General features: G+C 50.1%; 4 protein-coding genes across 4 annotated transcripts; 1 reads left to right on the top strand and 3 right to left on the bottom strand.

The window, feature by feature from the left end:
- Window positions 1-109: 109 nt before the first annotated feature.
- Window positions 110-2,086, top strand: BCR38DRAFT_26424 (protein transport protein SEC61 alpha subunit). Its single transcript, XM_040854452.1, has 3 exons — window positions 110-339; window positions 500-1,844; window positions 1,897-2,086. Exons 1-3 carry the CDS (start codon window positions 330-332, stop codon window positions 1,970-1,972), a joined length of 1,431 nt encoding a protein of 476 aa, XP_040721648.1. The 5' UTR covers window positions 110-329; the 3' UTR covers window positions 1,973-2,086.
- A 3,537-nt stretch (window positions 2,087-5,623) lies between these two features.
- BCR38DRAFT_331496 (ABC transporter type 1, transmembrane domain-containing protein) lies at window positions 5,624-10,744 on the bottom strand (the record flags this gene model as incomplete). The annotated part of the gene is made up of 2 exons (XM_040855059.1): window positions 5,624-10,601; window positions 10,674-10,744. 2 exons carry the CDS (start codon window positions 10,742-10,744, stop codon window positions 5,624-5,626), a joined length of 5,049 nt encoding a protein of 1,682 aa, XP_040721647.1.
- Window positions 10,745-11,631: 887 nt separating this feature from the next.
- Window positions 11,632-12,436, bottom strand: BCR38DRAFT_418749 (uncharacterized protein). The gene has a single exon (XM_040859246.1). It carries the CDS (start codon window positions 12,344-12,346, stop codon window positions 11,816-11,818), a length of 531 nt encoding a protein of 176 aa, XP_040721646.1. The 5' UTR covers window positions 12,347-12,436; the 3' UTR covers window positions 11,632-11,815.
- Window positions 12,437-13,732: 1,296 nt separating this feature from the next.
- Window positions 13,733-14,567, bottom strand: BCR38DRAFT_418742 (uncharacterized protein). Its single transcript, XM_040859245.1, has one exon. The coding sequence runs from the start codon at window positions 14,256-14,258 to the stop codon at window positions 14,094-14,096; it is 165 nt and encodes a 54-aa protein (XP_040721645.1). The 5' UTR covers window positions 14,259-14,567; the 3' UTR covers window positions 13,733-14,093.
- Window positions 14,568-15,985: the final 1,418 nt, after the last annotated feature.

Genomic DNA, 15,985 nt, shown 5'->3' with positions numbered 1-15,985 from the left:
TGGACAGAAGCGCTCGGACCACTGCTAATTCCAGCCCTCTTAGTCTCGGCGCGGAATAAAGTTCGGATCTCTTCTGGAAGAAACCCAATCCTGGATTGATTGGGGCTCTCCACATTGGATTTTGGACACGTTCGCGTTGGGGCAATAATTTTGATGCCAGATCTTGGGCAGCTCGACCCCATATTGCGACGTAGCCCCTTCACGCCTCTCATTCTCTCCTTTAAACATCAATCGCGACATCCCAACGTCCTGGGCCATTTGTCGCTCCTCATTGACCTTTTCTCTCCCTCTTTTCTTTCCCTTTTATTGTGCCATAGCACACACCCATCATGAGTAGCTGTAAGTTCGCTCCTTCCTGTCCGGGTTCTATCCGCACCTCGTCGTCCTAGCCAATGCACCTGACTCGAAGTTATTGACTGGGCTTGCGACGCGACCGTCTCCATCGTTTGGTGTCCTTGATCAACAGAGGAAGCTAATGCGTGATTTTCTCGCGATGCAGTACGATTCCTTGACCTGGTCAAGCCCTTCGTGGCGTTCTTGCCCGAGGTTCAGCAGCCAGAGACCAAGGTGCCCTTCAACCAAAAGTTGATGTGGACGTCTCTCACGCTGCTGATCTTCTTGGTCATGAGCCAGATGCCCCTGTACGGCATTGTATCCTCCGACACATCGGATCCTTTATACTGGTTGCGTATGATGATGGCGAGTAATCGAGGAACGCTGATGGAGCTTGGTATCACGCCCATCATTACCTCTGGCATGGTCTTCCAGCTCTTGGCTGGCACCCACATGATCGACGTCAACCTCGACCTCAAGGCCGACCGCGAACTCTACCAGACAGCCCAGAAGCTGTTCGCCTTCATCCTGTCGGCCGGTACCGCCACCGTCTACGTCTTCTCTGGCCTCTACGGCCCCCCGTCTGAGCTCGGTGCCGGCATCGTCTTCTTGCTCATCCTCCAACTCGTCGTTGCAGGCATGATTGTCATTCTCCTCGACGAGCTTCTGCAGAAGGGATACGGTCTTGGCAGCGGTATTTCCCTCTTCATTGCCACCAACATCTGCGAGTCCATCATGTGGAAGGCTTTCTCCCCGACCTCGATCAACACTGGCCGTGGCCCTGAGTTCGAGGGTGCTGTCATTGCGCTCTTCCACCTCTTGATGACCTGGCCCAACAAGCAGCGTGCTCTGCAGGAGGCTTTCTACCGCCAGAACCTCCCCAACATCATGAACCTGTTAGCTACTCTGGCTGTCTTCGCCGCCGTCATCTACCTGCAGGGTTTCCGCGTGGAGATCCCCGTCAAGTCTTCGCGCCAACGTGGTGCCCGCGGCTCTTATCCCGTCCGTCTCTTCTACACGTCCAACATGCCCATCATGCTGCAGTCCGCCCTGTCATCCAACATCTTCCTCATCAGCCAAATGCTGTACTCGCGCTTCTCCGAGAACCTTCTCGTTCAGCTCTTCGGTGTCTGGGAAGCCAAGGAAGGATCCGCCCAACTCTCAGCTGTTTCCGGTCTCGCCTACTACATGTCTCCTCCCTTGAACTTCAAGGATGCCCTTCTCGATCCTATCCACACGGCGGTCTACATCGCCTACATGCTCACGGCATGCGCCATCTTCTCCAAGACTTGGATCGAGGTTTCCGGCTCTAGCCCCCGCGATGTCGCCAAGCAATTGAAGGATCAGGGTCTCGTTATGGCCGGTCACCGTGACCAGAGCATGTACAAGGAGCTCAAGCGCATCATCCCAACTGCTGCCGCTTTTGGTGGTGCTTGTATTGGTGCTTTGTCGGTCGCCAGTGACCTTATGGGAGCTCTCGGCTCCGGCACCGGTACTCTTCTTGCCGTGACGTAAGTTCGACAACTCTGATCCCTGGCTCACTTGTTGCTAACACGACTATAGCATCATTTACGGTTATTTTGAAATTGCGGCAAAGGAGGGCGATCTCGCAGGTATGAAGGGAATGATTATGGGCTAATGACCTTGAATCGATATCCTATATGGCCCCAGTTTGGGTTGTGGTTCACCAAGCTGGCAGGGGAGTGCCGTTGTAACATTTGAAGGAGAATAAAAGTTTCATGGACAGGGTTTGCCTGGGCAGCGAGGCTTGGAAAAATGCATTAAAGGGTGATTTGGCGTTAAGCCTACTCGAACTCGTCGAACAATGCCCTGGTGGGCAACGTGTATCTACACGAAGAATTAGGCATGAGGAAGGATCACCTGTATAATACACCTTTTCGTCTGAAATGCTACGTTCTCCCTCATCTTGAGAAGACTGACAATCCGGCTCTCGTGATGCCAAGAGTTGGATCTCAAGGCCTAAATTGCGGCCCAAAGAGACGAGTGGACATTAAACTTGCTTCCCACCCCCCAAGGCAATAAAAATAAGTAGTTGCTCCCGAAACTATCCTGCGGGATTTTAGGAGCTGTCCCGTATTATTCCCATCATGCCATTGCCTCTTATTTCGGCAAGAACGAAATGTTGCTGAGCTAGCCTCTGCATTATACCATTTAGAAAAGTATTTAACCCAACGGGTGTAACCAGGCAGTATCTATAACCTGCAGAATGTACAGCAACCTCTCGCCCCTGAATTCCAGGCATGATGGCCGAGCGTTTTGCATTGGAAAGATTGGCATATCACTGCTTGTTTACTAAGCATAAAGCAGCAATTCCAATGTTGTGGAAAGGCTGTTCGACGACTTATTTGGCCCGACTCAACTGCACCGCAGTATCATGATAGCCACCTATACTGAGAGTTGCTCAATCTTGGGAGCCGATCGCTCAAAGTGGAATACGAGGGTGCGGCTATCGACTTAATGGTCAGATATATTCCTCGTCTCTTGAAGGATGGTCCCCTCCTCGACTTCGCTACCCCTTGAAACTATCTCTCCATCCTTGAAACTATGGCCCGGTGCATACGGCTTGACTTCCAAACGTGCCTTTGTGTGTTCTACAGGTTCTATCTGTGTGTTGTTTTGTCTGTACTGCGCCATCCACGGGATCAGGGTACACTAGGGTTCTATAGACAGCCCATGCGGAAGTTCCAAGTTGCAGAGACTGTCTTTGCATGCTGTCAGCCGTTTGGGAGGAAGGGGACTGCCAACACCAGTCTGCACTGGATTCCGACGAAATGGATATCTATTGTACTTCAACTATACCAATAGAAGGTATCTATTTGAAGTTGTCTCTGAGGACCTGTGCTAGATCCGAATGAAGATGACCATTAGGACCTTAAGTACAGGGTGATGAGCGGGTTGCTCCCTATTCGAGAGATACTGACTCAAGTAGGCTTTGTCAATGAAAGTCCAACCCTACTGACGTTTCAGCATGCAGGGGTTATGTCAGTATTAAGATTGTTGAAGAGTCGGCAGTCCGACAATATCTCCGTTGTTTCTGGAAGTTGTAGGTTGCTCATTTAAAGGCTATAAATATTTGTTGTGCATGGCCCTTCCTTAATGGCAATGGCTCAGTGAGAACACAATCTGCATGTAAACAACGCACAGTGAGGAGTAAGTTCGAGCGGTCAGTGTCTCTATTGTGCGGGCTCGAAGACAGCATCGTACAATACATTGCTTAGCAATAGCATGTATTTAGCAAAGCTTATAACCAGCTAGAGTTTCCGTCAGTTACGCAGTGGTATCAAGGCACTGCTGAGTATTTTTCGATTAGTGCCATCATAAAGGACCGAAAGTCGACCAATATTCACCATAGATACATAGTCTCTGAGCGGAATGCTGTCATATTGACTTTTATATTCAAAGAGAGGCAATGATGTCAGCCTTAGCCAGATTTGGCAAAATCTATGTTGGTTGAGCTGCAGCATTGATGTATTGTGATCTCTGATCCGCCGACTGTCTCAATGTATGGTATATCTATTAGATACCAAATTTCGAAATAGACTATGCCTCATCACGGTTTATGAGGGGTCTGTCGCCTGCCGGGATTCTTGCGACATTGGCCCTATACAGACAAAAGCGACAATAGACGGATCATGTATAAATGACGTTCCTCAACCCCCAAAATGTGGCAGTTTGGCAAAGACTACCATCCCAATACTCCACCTTGGCTAAACCAAAGTTCCACAACTGGAGTAGTCTTTCAATGTCCCGCCGGATTGGCACAGTCTTGGTCTTTGGGGAAATTGCAGCTATTCCAGTCTAACTGGGGAATACTTTCAACTGGCATACGGTAATCTTCAGCCTGATGGCTACGCTGCAGTGTTCTTGGTGCAGAAAAGCTGGAATATTGTAGGATCAGCAATAACCAACCCTTGGAGACTAGACTCCAGTAATAAATTTATTGGGATTTATTGCTTCCCAATATTGATCCCTGGTAATCTCAAAGAAAAGTGCCACTCTCCCTCTGGCCACGCATCGGGAGCACTCCGCCCTCCTACACCCTCGAAGGCTACGCCAAAGACAACCCCCTAGGCCCAACGGTAACCGTCTCCAACGTCGCGGACCTGAATGCGGCCCTCACAAGTGATGATTCCCGGCCCGTGTTTTCAAATGGCAGTCAAACTCGTTGCTGCTTAGATAGTAGTACGGTCAAGTCGTCATAATCCCCGCTTCAGACTGGATAGCCGTATCCTGGAACTGCTTCCACAAGCACTGGAGATTCAGTCTCGCCGGGAACAGCGATGCCCTCCGGTCAGCCGACCAAGGCCAGCTCCACGTAACATAACATCACAACCACTGGCCCCATATGGGACACGCGGTCCGGCGGGGCGCTTCGGCCATCAGCACATCTACAACCACCTATACACCGACTTCCTGCACCAAACGATCCATTGCCGAGCGGCAACCTGGCACTGGTGGAAGAAAGCATGTTCGAAGCAAACACGGGCGAGGAACTTAGTACGGTTTCCCATGGATAGCCGTAATAGGTGTGCTTGTGGTGATGAGGAGCTGGTTGAGCTGAGAATTTCGGGGGGAGAAATGGATTCGGAGGAGCGGAAGTGAATATCACGCGCATGGGAATTTTATTCATGCGAAGTATAAATACCAATTGACGTTGTTGGCGCTGGTGAAGCTTGGGGGCGCGGGTGAGGAAACCATTGCCGTAGTGTTATGTGGCGGTTTCGGATGTAAACCATAATGATGGCTTTGAAAGCGTCGGCCTATAGAATTCCTTCATCGATGAAACTCGATGTCAGGGGCTCTGTCTGCTACATTGGCTTCTCTCCCAATGTTATTCATGCGCTCTACAGATCACCAGGTGTTTTTGTGGCAGAGTGGCTTGGTCGGGGTCGTTCAAGTAGTTTTGAGAAATTAGAATCCGCAACAGCAACACATATATTGACGAAAAGGAAACTAGTATGCTGCTCTGTAGAGCGGTACATGTACATATAAAAAGCGAGGCGAGCAATCGGCGGTACTCTAGCAACATCGCAGCGGTCCCGCCATAGTCTTACCCAAAATATTAAATATGATGAGTTTTTTCCCAGTACCTAGTTGGAATGGCTAGTGTCGTATTCCATTAAAACAGTGCCGCACAAGCTCAGAATGGCTGTAAAGTTTATTTCATTCCACTAGGACTTTGGCGATTATGCCGTTATGATTATAAGGGGCCCCCCTCCTCTTCGGGCGACTCCTCGTCGGAACCAATACAGGTGGAGGTCTGACGGTCCTACTCATCGTCCACAAGCCGTTTGGCCTCGTACGCCTTTTTCGCCGCCTTCAAGAGAGAATCCAGATCGCCGCTCGTCTCGCACATGCTCCTGAAGCTGCCCTTCTCATTCTTGAGAAGTTCCCATGGATGCGCATACTCTACCACCGCACCATGATCCAGTACTAGCACCTTGTCGTAGTCCACAATGGTTGCCAGACGGTGGGCGATGGTGATAATGGTGCCGTTGATTTCACGGATGGTATCCTGGATCTTCGAATCCGTCGCGTAATCGATAGATGCTGTGGCTTCATCCATAATAAGGACTTTGGGGCTTTTCAGCATTGCACGAGCAAGACATAAGAGTTGTCTTTGGCCTTGCGACAGGTTTGAGCCGGATTCAGCAACGGGGGAGGAAAGGTCAAGAAAAATGTTTTTATTGTTGGCAGTTGGCGTTGATGTGCCAGTAGAAAGCTGTTCGTCTCCTTCGGTGGGTTTGGAAGGACTATCTGGAAGGAGTAGTCGGGTAGCGGTAGGGGTTACAGGAGTTGCAGGAGTCTCGTCGGGGCCAATAAGGTGGACGCGACGGAGAGCGTTGAAAACCTCCTCGTCGGTGTAAAGGTTAAAGGGATCGAGGTTGGTTCGGATAGTACCTGTGAACAAAGTTGGATCTTGAGGAACCATAGTCATGGCCTCTCGAAGATCGCGCAGCCCAATCATGCCGATGTCGATATCATCGATAAGGATCTTGCCAGTATTCGCCTCGAGAGCTCGGAATATTGCCAAGGTCAAGGAGCTTTTTCCGGCACCGGTGCGACCAACGATTCCGACTTTCTCAAAAGGCTTAATCTTAAACGTAACGTTGCGGAGAACTGGTTCGAGATCTGCTCGATAACTCGTAGAGTATCCGATGAACTCGACGGTACCCTGCGCAGGCCAGTTCTTAGGAGGTCGGTTTTTCTCGTTAATAGGTTCGGCTTCTTGCTCAACGTCGAGATATTCCTTCACGCGTTCAACCGAGTTCATATTCTGCTCATTCATCGCATAGAGTCGTACAAGCCAGAGAATATTGTCCGAAAAACTGATCGCGTAGCTGAGGGATATACCAGCATCACCCGCGTTGATCTTTCCAATGCTAAGGATAACGAAAACACCAGCGAAGAAGGCTACGAAATCGCCAAGTAGGTCCGTTCGGAACGCCAGCCATCTGTTAGCAGCCCACAAATAGATAAACGGACGCGCCTGGGTGTTGACCTTTGCCAGGTTTTCACGAATAAAACGTCGCTCATCACCATAGGCGCGGATTGTAGTGACACCGGAAAGAGTCTCACCAAACTGTTGGAACAATGGACTCCTGTTGACCGACTCGAGCCGCTTGAGATCTCTCGAAGCTCGGAGGTAGAACATGCCCACAAATATATACATGATGGTGATGAAGACACCGGCGATGAGGAATCCGGGGGTGATGGCTGCGATCAAGATCACGGTCACTATGACACCCAATGCACAGGTCATAACTCCGATGGCGACTGGAGCCACTTCTTGATCCACAGCCTCGAGGTCCTTGCTGAACCTGTTCATGAGCTGTCCCAGAGGTGTGACGTCGAAGAACTTGAATTTAGCTCTCGCAACTGATGCCATCAGCTGATTGTGCAGTTTCCAAGACGCCGTCAAGGAGCCAAAGAACAGCCACAAATCTCGGAACAAGGCAAAGATAGCACCCGCAATGCCGATTAATGCGAGTACGGTGAGATAGTAGTCAACATCGACTTCCTGCGCCGCGCCGGGTGCGTGCTGGGCCGGGCTAAATGTCGCACGATCCTTAGCGTGATTGAGGATCGAGGCGAAGTAGGCTGGAGAGACGGAGGTGCTCATGGAATTCTGGGATAGTGCACTGAACTCCGTCTTGGTGATATATTCCGCGCTGGTGGTGTACTGGTTGGCCCACTGCCTGATCCATACGTTCGAAGCAACACCAGAAAGTTGTTGAGCAGTGAAGACAAACACGGTTATGACCCAAAACCACCATTGACCCATAGCGCTGAGGTAAAGTTTCAGAACCGACCACTTTACCGAGCCGACTGCTTTGGCTTCGTCCATGGCACGTTTCTTCTTGTCCTTCTTGCCAAAATGACCGTTGGTGGCATTATTGCCACCATCGTCTATCAGGGTCTCTCCACTTTCTTCCCCAACGCTGGAGGGTACACGAGATGGGACGCGGGACACATGTGCCGAGCTTGGTCGAGACTTGTTTCGAAGGTCTTCACCAAGCGCACCCGATGCCATCACCTCCAGAGAAGGCCCTTGCGTGGCAACTCTACCATTTTCCAGGAGCACAACATACTCGGAAGAGGGCACACAAAGGGAGACATTGTGTGTGACCATGATGCAAGTTCGGTCCTTCATCAACGGCCCCTTGATACAGTTGTTAAAAATCCATTGGGCCGTGTGGGAATCAACAGCGCTGAGGCAGTCGTCGAGAAGCAGGTGGCGTGAGTTCGAGTAGACGGCTCGAGCGAGCGAAATTCGTTGCTTTTGGCCACCAGAGAGGGTAATACCCTTCTCTCCAACTACAGTTTCATCGCCATCGTCCAAAATGTCGAGATCGCGCTCGAGAGCACATGCCACAATGACGTCCCTGTACCGTTTCTCGTCATACGGAGCAGCGAACAAAATATTCTCCCTGATGTCCCCGTTGATCAGCCAGGCGCCCTGGGCGACATATGCGCACGTCTCGGCAAGTCCAGTTTCGGGATCGACGCGGACGTCCTCGCGGCTGCGAGAACCCGGCAGGTATACTTTTCCTTTAACCATCGTCATCTCACCGAGCAAAGCCATGAGCAAGGAGCTCTTCCCGGAGCCTGTGGGGCCAGCAATGATGTTCAGCTTGCCAATATTGAAATCAGTGGTTAGGTCAAGTAGGCGGAAGGCCATCGAGCCATCAGCAGCAACGGTCTCCTTGTTACCCCAGATAAACGTTGCATGGCGGAAGCCAATGAGCTTATTACCATTTTCGTCGACGTTGTCAGGCCCAAGCTGCTTGTATTTCTCGGTCTCCTCTTCTTCCAAGAACTCCTCAACACGATCGATGGAAACTTTGGCTTCTTGGACGTGGGCGATCATGTCGCCTAACTGGTCCAGAGGAACGCGGAGTAGTAGGAAAAGGGAGATTGCCGTAAACGCAATGGACGGGTAGAGAGGCTTGCCTTCGATCTTCGTGTACACGAGGAAAGAAAAGAAGGATATAAGAACGGGGACGGTGTTCCAAATAGCAACAGCGACAGCCCATATCATATACCGACTTCGCAACGCCTTCAGCTCCGCCGCTCGTTTCTCGTCAACAATGGTGCTGAAACGCTGTTCCCAGGCGAAATATTTGATGATGCGGATATTTTGGAGAACCTCATTTGTCGTATTAATCCGCTTGTCCGTGGCTGCCATAATTCTCTTCTGTGTGCGGTGAAAGCCCTTGGCCAGAATGATGTTGATTGGAAGGAGGAACACAATCACGACAAGTCCTGGAACTGCGCTAAGTCCCATAACTTGGTAGAGCAACGCAATGCATACAATCAACTGGGATGGTGCTGCCGCAAACAAGAAATGCAAATAGGCCGTTACTTCGGAGATTTTGAAACTGTCGACAGACATTAAGTTGATGATGGTCCCAAGATTCGCCTGGTCATCAACGTCCTTAGTAGGGTCGGCTTTGGCTGCATCACCATTCGACTCCGAGGATTGGTTGTCCGTGTTTGGCTTCTTCTTGAGCCCGACCATCTTCTTCACCTTGTCCCATTTGGTTTCTTTGGGCGTCTCGGCCTTCTTCGTCATCTCTTTGCCGCTGGCAGCCTTGCGGCGTAGCGCTTTGGCGTAGATCTCGCCAATGATGATGGCACGAATGCGAATGCTGATCTTCCGACCAATCCAGAGTCCCTGACCATCGGCAACCGAACGTATCACATCGGTAACAGGGAGCAAAATGACGAATAACCACAGTACGTTCCTTGGAGTCGCGTCAGGCGCCTCCACATATTCCAGTATGGCCTTGAGAAGTAGAGTCGGAGCGAAGGTGAGGACACCAGCGACGAGCGCCCAGATGGCTTGAATGATGAGCATGGTCTTGAAGTACATGGCTAAGTGCCAAGCCAGAGTGGTGGTCTTCTTGACTTGGCGGTAGTCGGCAAGAACAGCGGCGGCTTTGTCTCGAGGAAGAAGGTTCCATACGGTGCCAATTTCGAGGGGCTCCTTGTAGCCTTTCCAGAGCATACTTTCGACCCAGGAGAAGGTCAGAAGCGAGAAGACAGAGGCCAGGGGCTCCCGTGTAGGTTCGATGTCGCCTTCCCATTCCAAGATGACGGTCTTATTCCCCTTTCTAGTGGTCATTGCCATGGTGAACAGTACCGTCGTCAGACAAAAGTCGGCAATGACGAGGGTTTGGGCGAGCTGGGAACTCGGATGGATGAGTACGGATCGAAATATGAAGATGGAAAATAGCCATTGGCATCCATAGATGGTCGCCGTGTGGCTCCATAGCTGGGGCACTCGCCATTTCGTGTGTTCCAAGAAGAGCCGCAGGGTCGCGAGTACGAGGACGTAGAGCCAGGTGACGGTTCCGACAATAGCGGTGAGTTGACCATGGCCACCGTAGGTGCCGGTGACGAGAGCAACGACATTCAAAGCCACAAGTCCAACGATTGTAAGCTCTTCCACAATGACTGACAGCTGTTGTCCCGATGGGGTGTCGGCTTGGACAATGGAGCCCTTGGTGGTCGTTTTGACCAGCGCCAGTCGGCCACCGCCATTGATGGTGAGTTCCTCTTCATCGGCTTCGATGTCCAAAAACCCATCCTCCTCGCGAGGCAGTTCGGTATGATGGTGGTGGTTGGGTACTTGCTCGTATGCGCTCGCTCGTTTGGTTTTGACGTGCCGGCAGACGCTTTGTAGGACGAGATGCACGAATGACAGGCAAACCACGATCAGGGGGAACACGGTTTTGAGGTAGCTGTAGTACAAACATGTGTATCAGTAACTGAGACACAAAGACCGATAGGACCGAAGCACATGCAAGACTTACATGGATTGGAAACAAGTGGTGAAGTCGTCAGTCCGCCATATCGGCCACCCACACGAACCAAAACCTCCCATCGTTCTGGGAGGATGGCACCTGTGTGCACCCCACTCGGCTGGTGAAGATGATATCACCAATGAGACGCACGGGATAATGTATGCTGCCCAGGGTTGCACAAATAGACTCCAAAGCAAATCGCCTCTAAGGGAGGATCGATCTTCGCATCAAATGGACTGGAAGCTCAAACTTCGCAGGAAATGGAGGTGGTAGAAAGCAGCGACGTAGTTGTGGACTGAAAGGTGCAAAGAGAAATAATCAGAACCGTTGACGAAGGTGGGGAGTAGAGACAACATAAAGTTAGCTGATGCCGCGGACTGCAACTTAGAAACTTCCGAGTGGAGCTCGTGCGGTGGGCTATTGCGAATTTACGTTGCTCATCTGGCGGTACCTGGGTGGATCCTTCTAGCACAACGACCTTCTTAGCATTCAAATTGATTGATGGACGGGACGGCAGCTTCGAGTGGTGACCTTGTCTCGAGTCTAGACTTGAATGGTTGTGCTGTTCAGTTGCACGGTAGTAGCGCCCGGATTGCATTGTGCTTGCAGAATGGCAGGGGGGAGGAAGTCAGATATTGCATCAGAACGGTGACTGTTGGCGAGCATGGCGCCGCCAGCCAGGGGATTAGACGGGATGGCACCTGTTTCCTTACATTGAACTCTGGGGCGTCCATGCTGTCGGTGAAAAATCAGATTGACGAAATGGGACAGTGAGGAAGGGCACTGGAAACGTGTTGTTTGTCCTTTCTCGGGCTAGCGACACGCGACTTTTGGTAACGAATTCGTCATACTGATCGATGGTCCTTCCGACTTTCGGCAAGCCGAGCGCCCGCCCATAGCGTTGTGTAACTCGAGGAATTCCCCAATCATAGCAGGAACACTTGAACCTCCAAATGCTACGGAACCTACGGAACTCAAAGACGACCCTCGACTATTGCCAGTGGGCGTACCATGAAATGAAATGCGCTGCGATAAATTCGAAAGCGTGGGTGGATGTCCACTTGGTTCACCGCCCTCAAATACGGTATCCACTTCATCAAGCAAAGTGCATGCAGGATTCCCTGCTGCAGGGCTGTAAGCTCTCCGAGGTTTTAGATCAACCTTCTATCAGCACTTTCTGCTTGGACAAGCGCCAGTCCCAATGCAAACAAGTGCGCAGAAACATTATACGCAGAGTCAGAAGAGGCACATCCGCAGCCAACGACTGACTCAGGCAACTCCGAACCACACCCATTTTTGCTCTTGTTTTGACGGAGTGCAAGCAAGTTTTGTGGAGGACGCGGTAGGAGGAACCTTGCGATCCGACATGGCGGTATACTTTCCCGCCCCGCTGTTACGACCTTCCAGTTCCAGCGCCCGCGATGAGCATTGGCATCCGGCATCCGGCATCCAGTATCCGGACCTGTGTTATGACGAAGGCGTTCTAGGGGTGGTGACTCGTCCGGCGTGACTCCTCCTGAGGCCGCAGCCCGCTCACTAGATAAGCTTGTTTGTGTGATGCATGTCAAGACAACCGGGAATTGATTCCAAGTATGTGGGATTGTAGCCTCCCACAAAGTCGCGTCCATCAAATGCAGGCAAGTGGGACACCACGGGGTCGGCTCTGGAGACGGGAGACACATGGCGACAGCTCAATTCAGCCCAGCAATTGGTGCATTTGATTGGTTTAGCGGGCAGGATCTGATAACGAACCCCTGAGACCAAAGCAAAACGGACTTAGAACCCATGGGGAAAGTACGTGTCATGGCACGTACTTGATGCTTTTATAATTGTTTGACGGATTCTCTATCCCAAGACACAGTCCGCTTTCAACAACTGCGAAAACTTGTCGGGGCGTCGAGATATATCCTAAAATAAACCCGTACTCTTTGGTTGCCAAGAAAACTTATCTGATCGTTCTTGCTGGGTGCAGACAGGACTTGGGTCTGCTCATGTTATTTTATGTCTGTGCCACAATTTCCCAATCCGGCCTTTACACCAACATAACAACTCGTTTCAACCTCGAATTACAGCCGAAATACGTGCTTTTGGGACTGAATGGTCTGAAATTCGAAGGATACATGGGGAAATTAGCTCCGACTTGCGCGCCGCGAATCGCGTACGAACCTTGCTGACTCGTTCGGCACATGCAGGTGCCAAGTGTCACAAGAGGAGGACCAAGCCCCTAGGCCAATAGACCAAAAGATCTAGAAATGTCAGTGTTACTGACATTCGGTCCCACTAACTTCTATATACAGCACTATGTGGCTCTGTAATCGCCAGCGCTGTGACACCAAGCTATCCGTCCGAACCCATACCTCGAATCCGGGCTACTAAACGCTCCAGGGCGGACCTTATCGACCACCGCAGTTATATAAAGATCCCGGATCTGTATTACAGTTTGGGCAATCTAGGTAAGAGTAAGGAGGAAGGGGGGAGGGGGTGACGCCGGCGTATCAAAACCGTCTTCTATACAGGGGACCTGGATCTTTATTATAGTTTAGGTAATCTAGGTAAGAGTAAGGAGGAAGGGGGTGACTCTGGCGTATCGGAACCGTCTTCTATACTGGGGATCCGGATCTTTTATTATAGTTTGGGTAATCTAGGTAAGAGTAAGGAGGAAGGCGGTGACGCTGGCGTATCAAACCCGTCTTCTATTGTAAGGTGACAGCAAGCCTAGATTATCACGTCACATAGACCAAAAGATCTAGTAATTCTGTCACTTAGTGACAGAATTGAGGCTTAACCCTGCTTATAGCTCTGTATTCCCTTACATCTATACAGGGGACCCGGCTGCCCCGCGTCGAGGGGTGTCGGTGAAGCGATACCTGTCAGATAGGACACCTGGTTCCTAGGTTCAGAAATAATATGGCACTAGAGAAGACTAGTGTCACTTGAAGTTCAGACGGCGAAATGAACCCCTCTTCCCGAAAGTAACTCCGAAGTTCGGGGTCAGACACCTGAACAATGCACCTCCGACATTTCCGAAAGAATCTATAAAGGGCAGAGCAACGGGAGTTCGCGAGAATAGAACACAGACAAGAACACACCTCATTCATATACAATCTTATGCACTTCTGACTACTCGATTGGACACACGTGATATTCGACAATACCAACAAGCGCTCGAGCAAGGTCTTCGTCTATTCTTAGACTTAGTAGACCCTTTATGCAGTAGTCTACACCTATTCACACTACAGGGGACTCGAAGGAGTGGCTGGAAGACCATGGGTTTAGACGATCGAATGGCCACCCTATTCGATGGATCTTACTCATATTAAGCTTTACATGGAGGGCTTTGAAGGACAAAACCCATGAATTCCAGCCTGCTTTCTCTACATTGAAGAAAAACATCGCCAATAACGAATAAAGTGTACGCTCGGGAGCTTATCAAGTTGGCGCGGTCCGAGGTAGATATGGGCCCTGTCTAGAAGTTGATGGAATGTTCCCATGCGATTTGATTGTTGGCTGAGAAATCACATTGCCGTTTGGCTGGGTAGGGGTGGGGTCAAAATGCCTTGGCACAGGCTTCAAATGCCACGTTTCGATATACATGGGACGATGCAGAGCATGCACAGATCCTAGAATGAGCCAGCCTCTGAGGGGTTATCGAGCTAGCATCGTTGCCCTAGACGTCGTATTCAACCTCGTGTATAGATACAACCCATTGTTCAGGACTCGGAGCATCAATCCGGGGGGGACACGGCCTTAACCTGATAGAGAATAGCACAGCCTTGTATGATTCACTTGCTTGAATGTATCGGTTACTATGGTGTTATGGGTAAGTTTTCAATTGTGTGTTTGTACCGTGCCCCACCTTGGCACGCGCTAACTCTGGGCATATGCATCGAATACATTTTACTAGTACTTTGTATGCATTCCGTTGGCCGCGATCACCGCTTCGCACCTCTCTGGCATTGATTTCAAAAGCTCCTGTAAGTAGCTCTCAGGTAATTCATCCCAAGCCTCCTTTACCCATATCCAAAGACGATCATAGCTAGGCTTTTCAGTAATACCGTATTTATCTTCAATGTAGTCCTTCATCCAGTTCCAGCACATCTCTATCGGGTTTAGATCAGGGGAATAAGGTGGCCACTGGACTATATTAATGCCCCTATCCGTAAGATCTGTGACTGTATCAATTGCCGAGTGAGCGGGAGCGCCGTCCTGCATTAATGTAAGGTGTGTACCGAGGTCTCGTTGACAGAGTTGTATCCAGCCATCGATAATAGGAATTGTGTGGGATCGATATGTCTCGGCAGTAATAGAACCCCAATCCTTTTCCCAGAAGATTCCCGGTCCTTTTCCAAGGCCTGAGAAACAGCCCCAGAACATCCAGCTTTGTTTATGTTGGTGTCGTTCGATAATACAGGTCGGGTCCCATTCCTCTCCTGTGTAACGAGGATACCACACGTCTCACAATATAATAGTCAGGTAGTGCAAAGGGTAGCTAGTGTGACGGCCGGTGTCACGATGCCACGAAACCCACTAGCTGTGGACCCGTAGGAGCACTGGCCATCTGAAGGCGGGATTGAAGATCCTCAGATGTGAGCCAGCCTGTTTTAGTTTCTCTTTCTTTCCTTGTCGAGAATCGTTAAGTCAATACAGTGCATTAGAGTGTTTTGACTCTTCAATTGTGCTCACCGCGACAGCTAGAAGTGGGCCAGTGTATGGGTGCGTATATTGCAAGACTGATTCTTGAAGAATCTAAACTAGGTGCGAGCGTCTCGAGTTCTCCTCTTAAGCCGGGCGGTTCCGGGGTTCTACCGGATCGGGGGCGAATCCCTCCCGACTCAGCTTGTCAGCTGAGACCGGCCCGCCACAACGGCTCTTTCCTTACATAACGATAGTCTAATCAAACAAATCATTATCACAGTATCAGAGAAAATCTTAAACACGGAGTAAATATATAGGGCTAAACTATCCAATTTGCATATATAACGTATATATACAGGTTAGCTTTAGGAAACATCTATACGATTATACTCCTATATATAAAGTGATCTTTGGTTACGTATATCTATAGATCCGGATACTACTACGTTTATATAGCATATGCTAAGCTTAAGTTAGCTTCCGATTAGACTACTTAGTATAAGCGATACATATGTTACATATATGCTGCACATATACTCGGTACTTAAAAGAGAAACTTGAACGATATTATATTATAGCTGTCACGGTCTATGACCGCTATGTGGCCTCTGCGACGCCTTCGGCCAGAAAGACCCACAGAAGATTCTCGACAGCACTTGGACCCACAGAAATCTCCGAATAAGCTT

Source organism: Pseudomassariella vexata (genome assembly GCF_002105095.1).
Source record: "Pseudomassariella vexata strain CBS 129021 chromosome Unknown BCR38scaffold_1, whole genome shotgun sequence".
NCBI classification, from domain to species: Eukaryota; Fungi; Ascomycota; class Sordariomycetes; order Amphisphaeriales; family Pseudomassariaceae; genus Pseudomassariella; species Pseudomassariella vexata.
The sequence above is the reverse complement of the archived record's forward strand: the minus strand, read 5'-3'. Positions and strand labels throughout refer to the sequence as shown.

Excerpts from the sequence above, each read along its gene's own strand:
- BCR38DRAFT_26424 (XM_040854452.1), top strand. Across the intron at positions 1,845-1,896 it reads GGTACTCTTCTTGCCGTGAC|CATCATTTACGGTTATTTTG; the intron begins GTAAGTTCGACA and ends ACACGACTATAG.
- BCR38DRAFT_418749 (XM_040859246.1), bottom strand. The coding sequence starts at position 12,346 with ATGTGTCTCCCGTCTCCAGAGCCGACCCCGTGGTGTCCCACTTGCCTG.
- BCR38DRAFT_418742 (XM_040859245.1), bottom strand. The coding sequence starts at position 14,258 with ATGTATATCGAAACGTGGCATTTGAAGCCTGTGCCAAGGCATTTTGAC.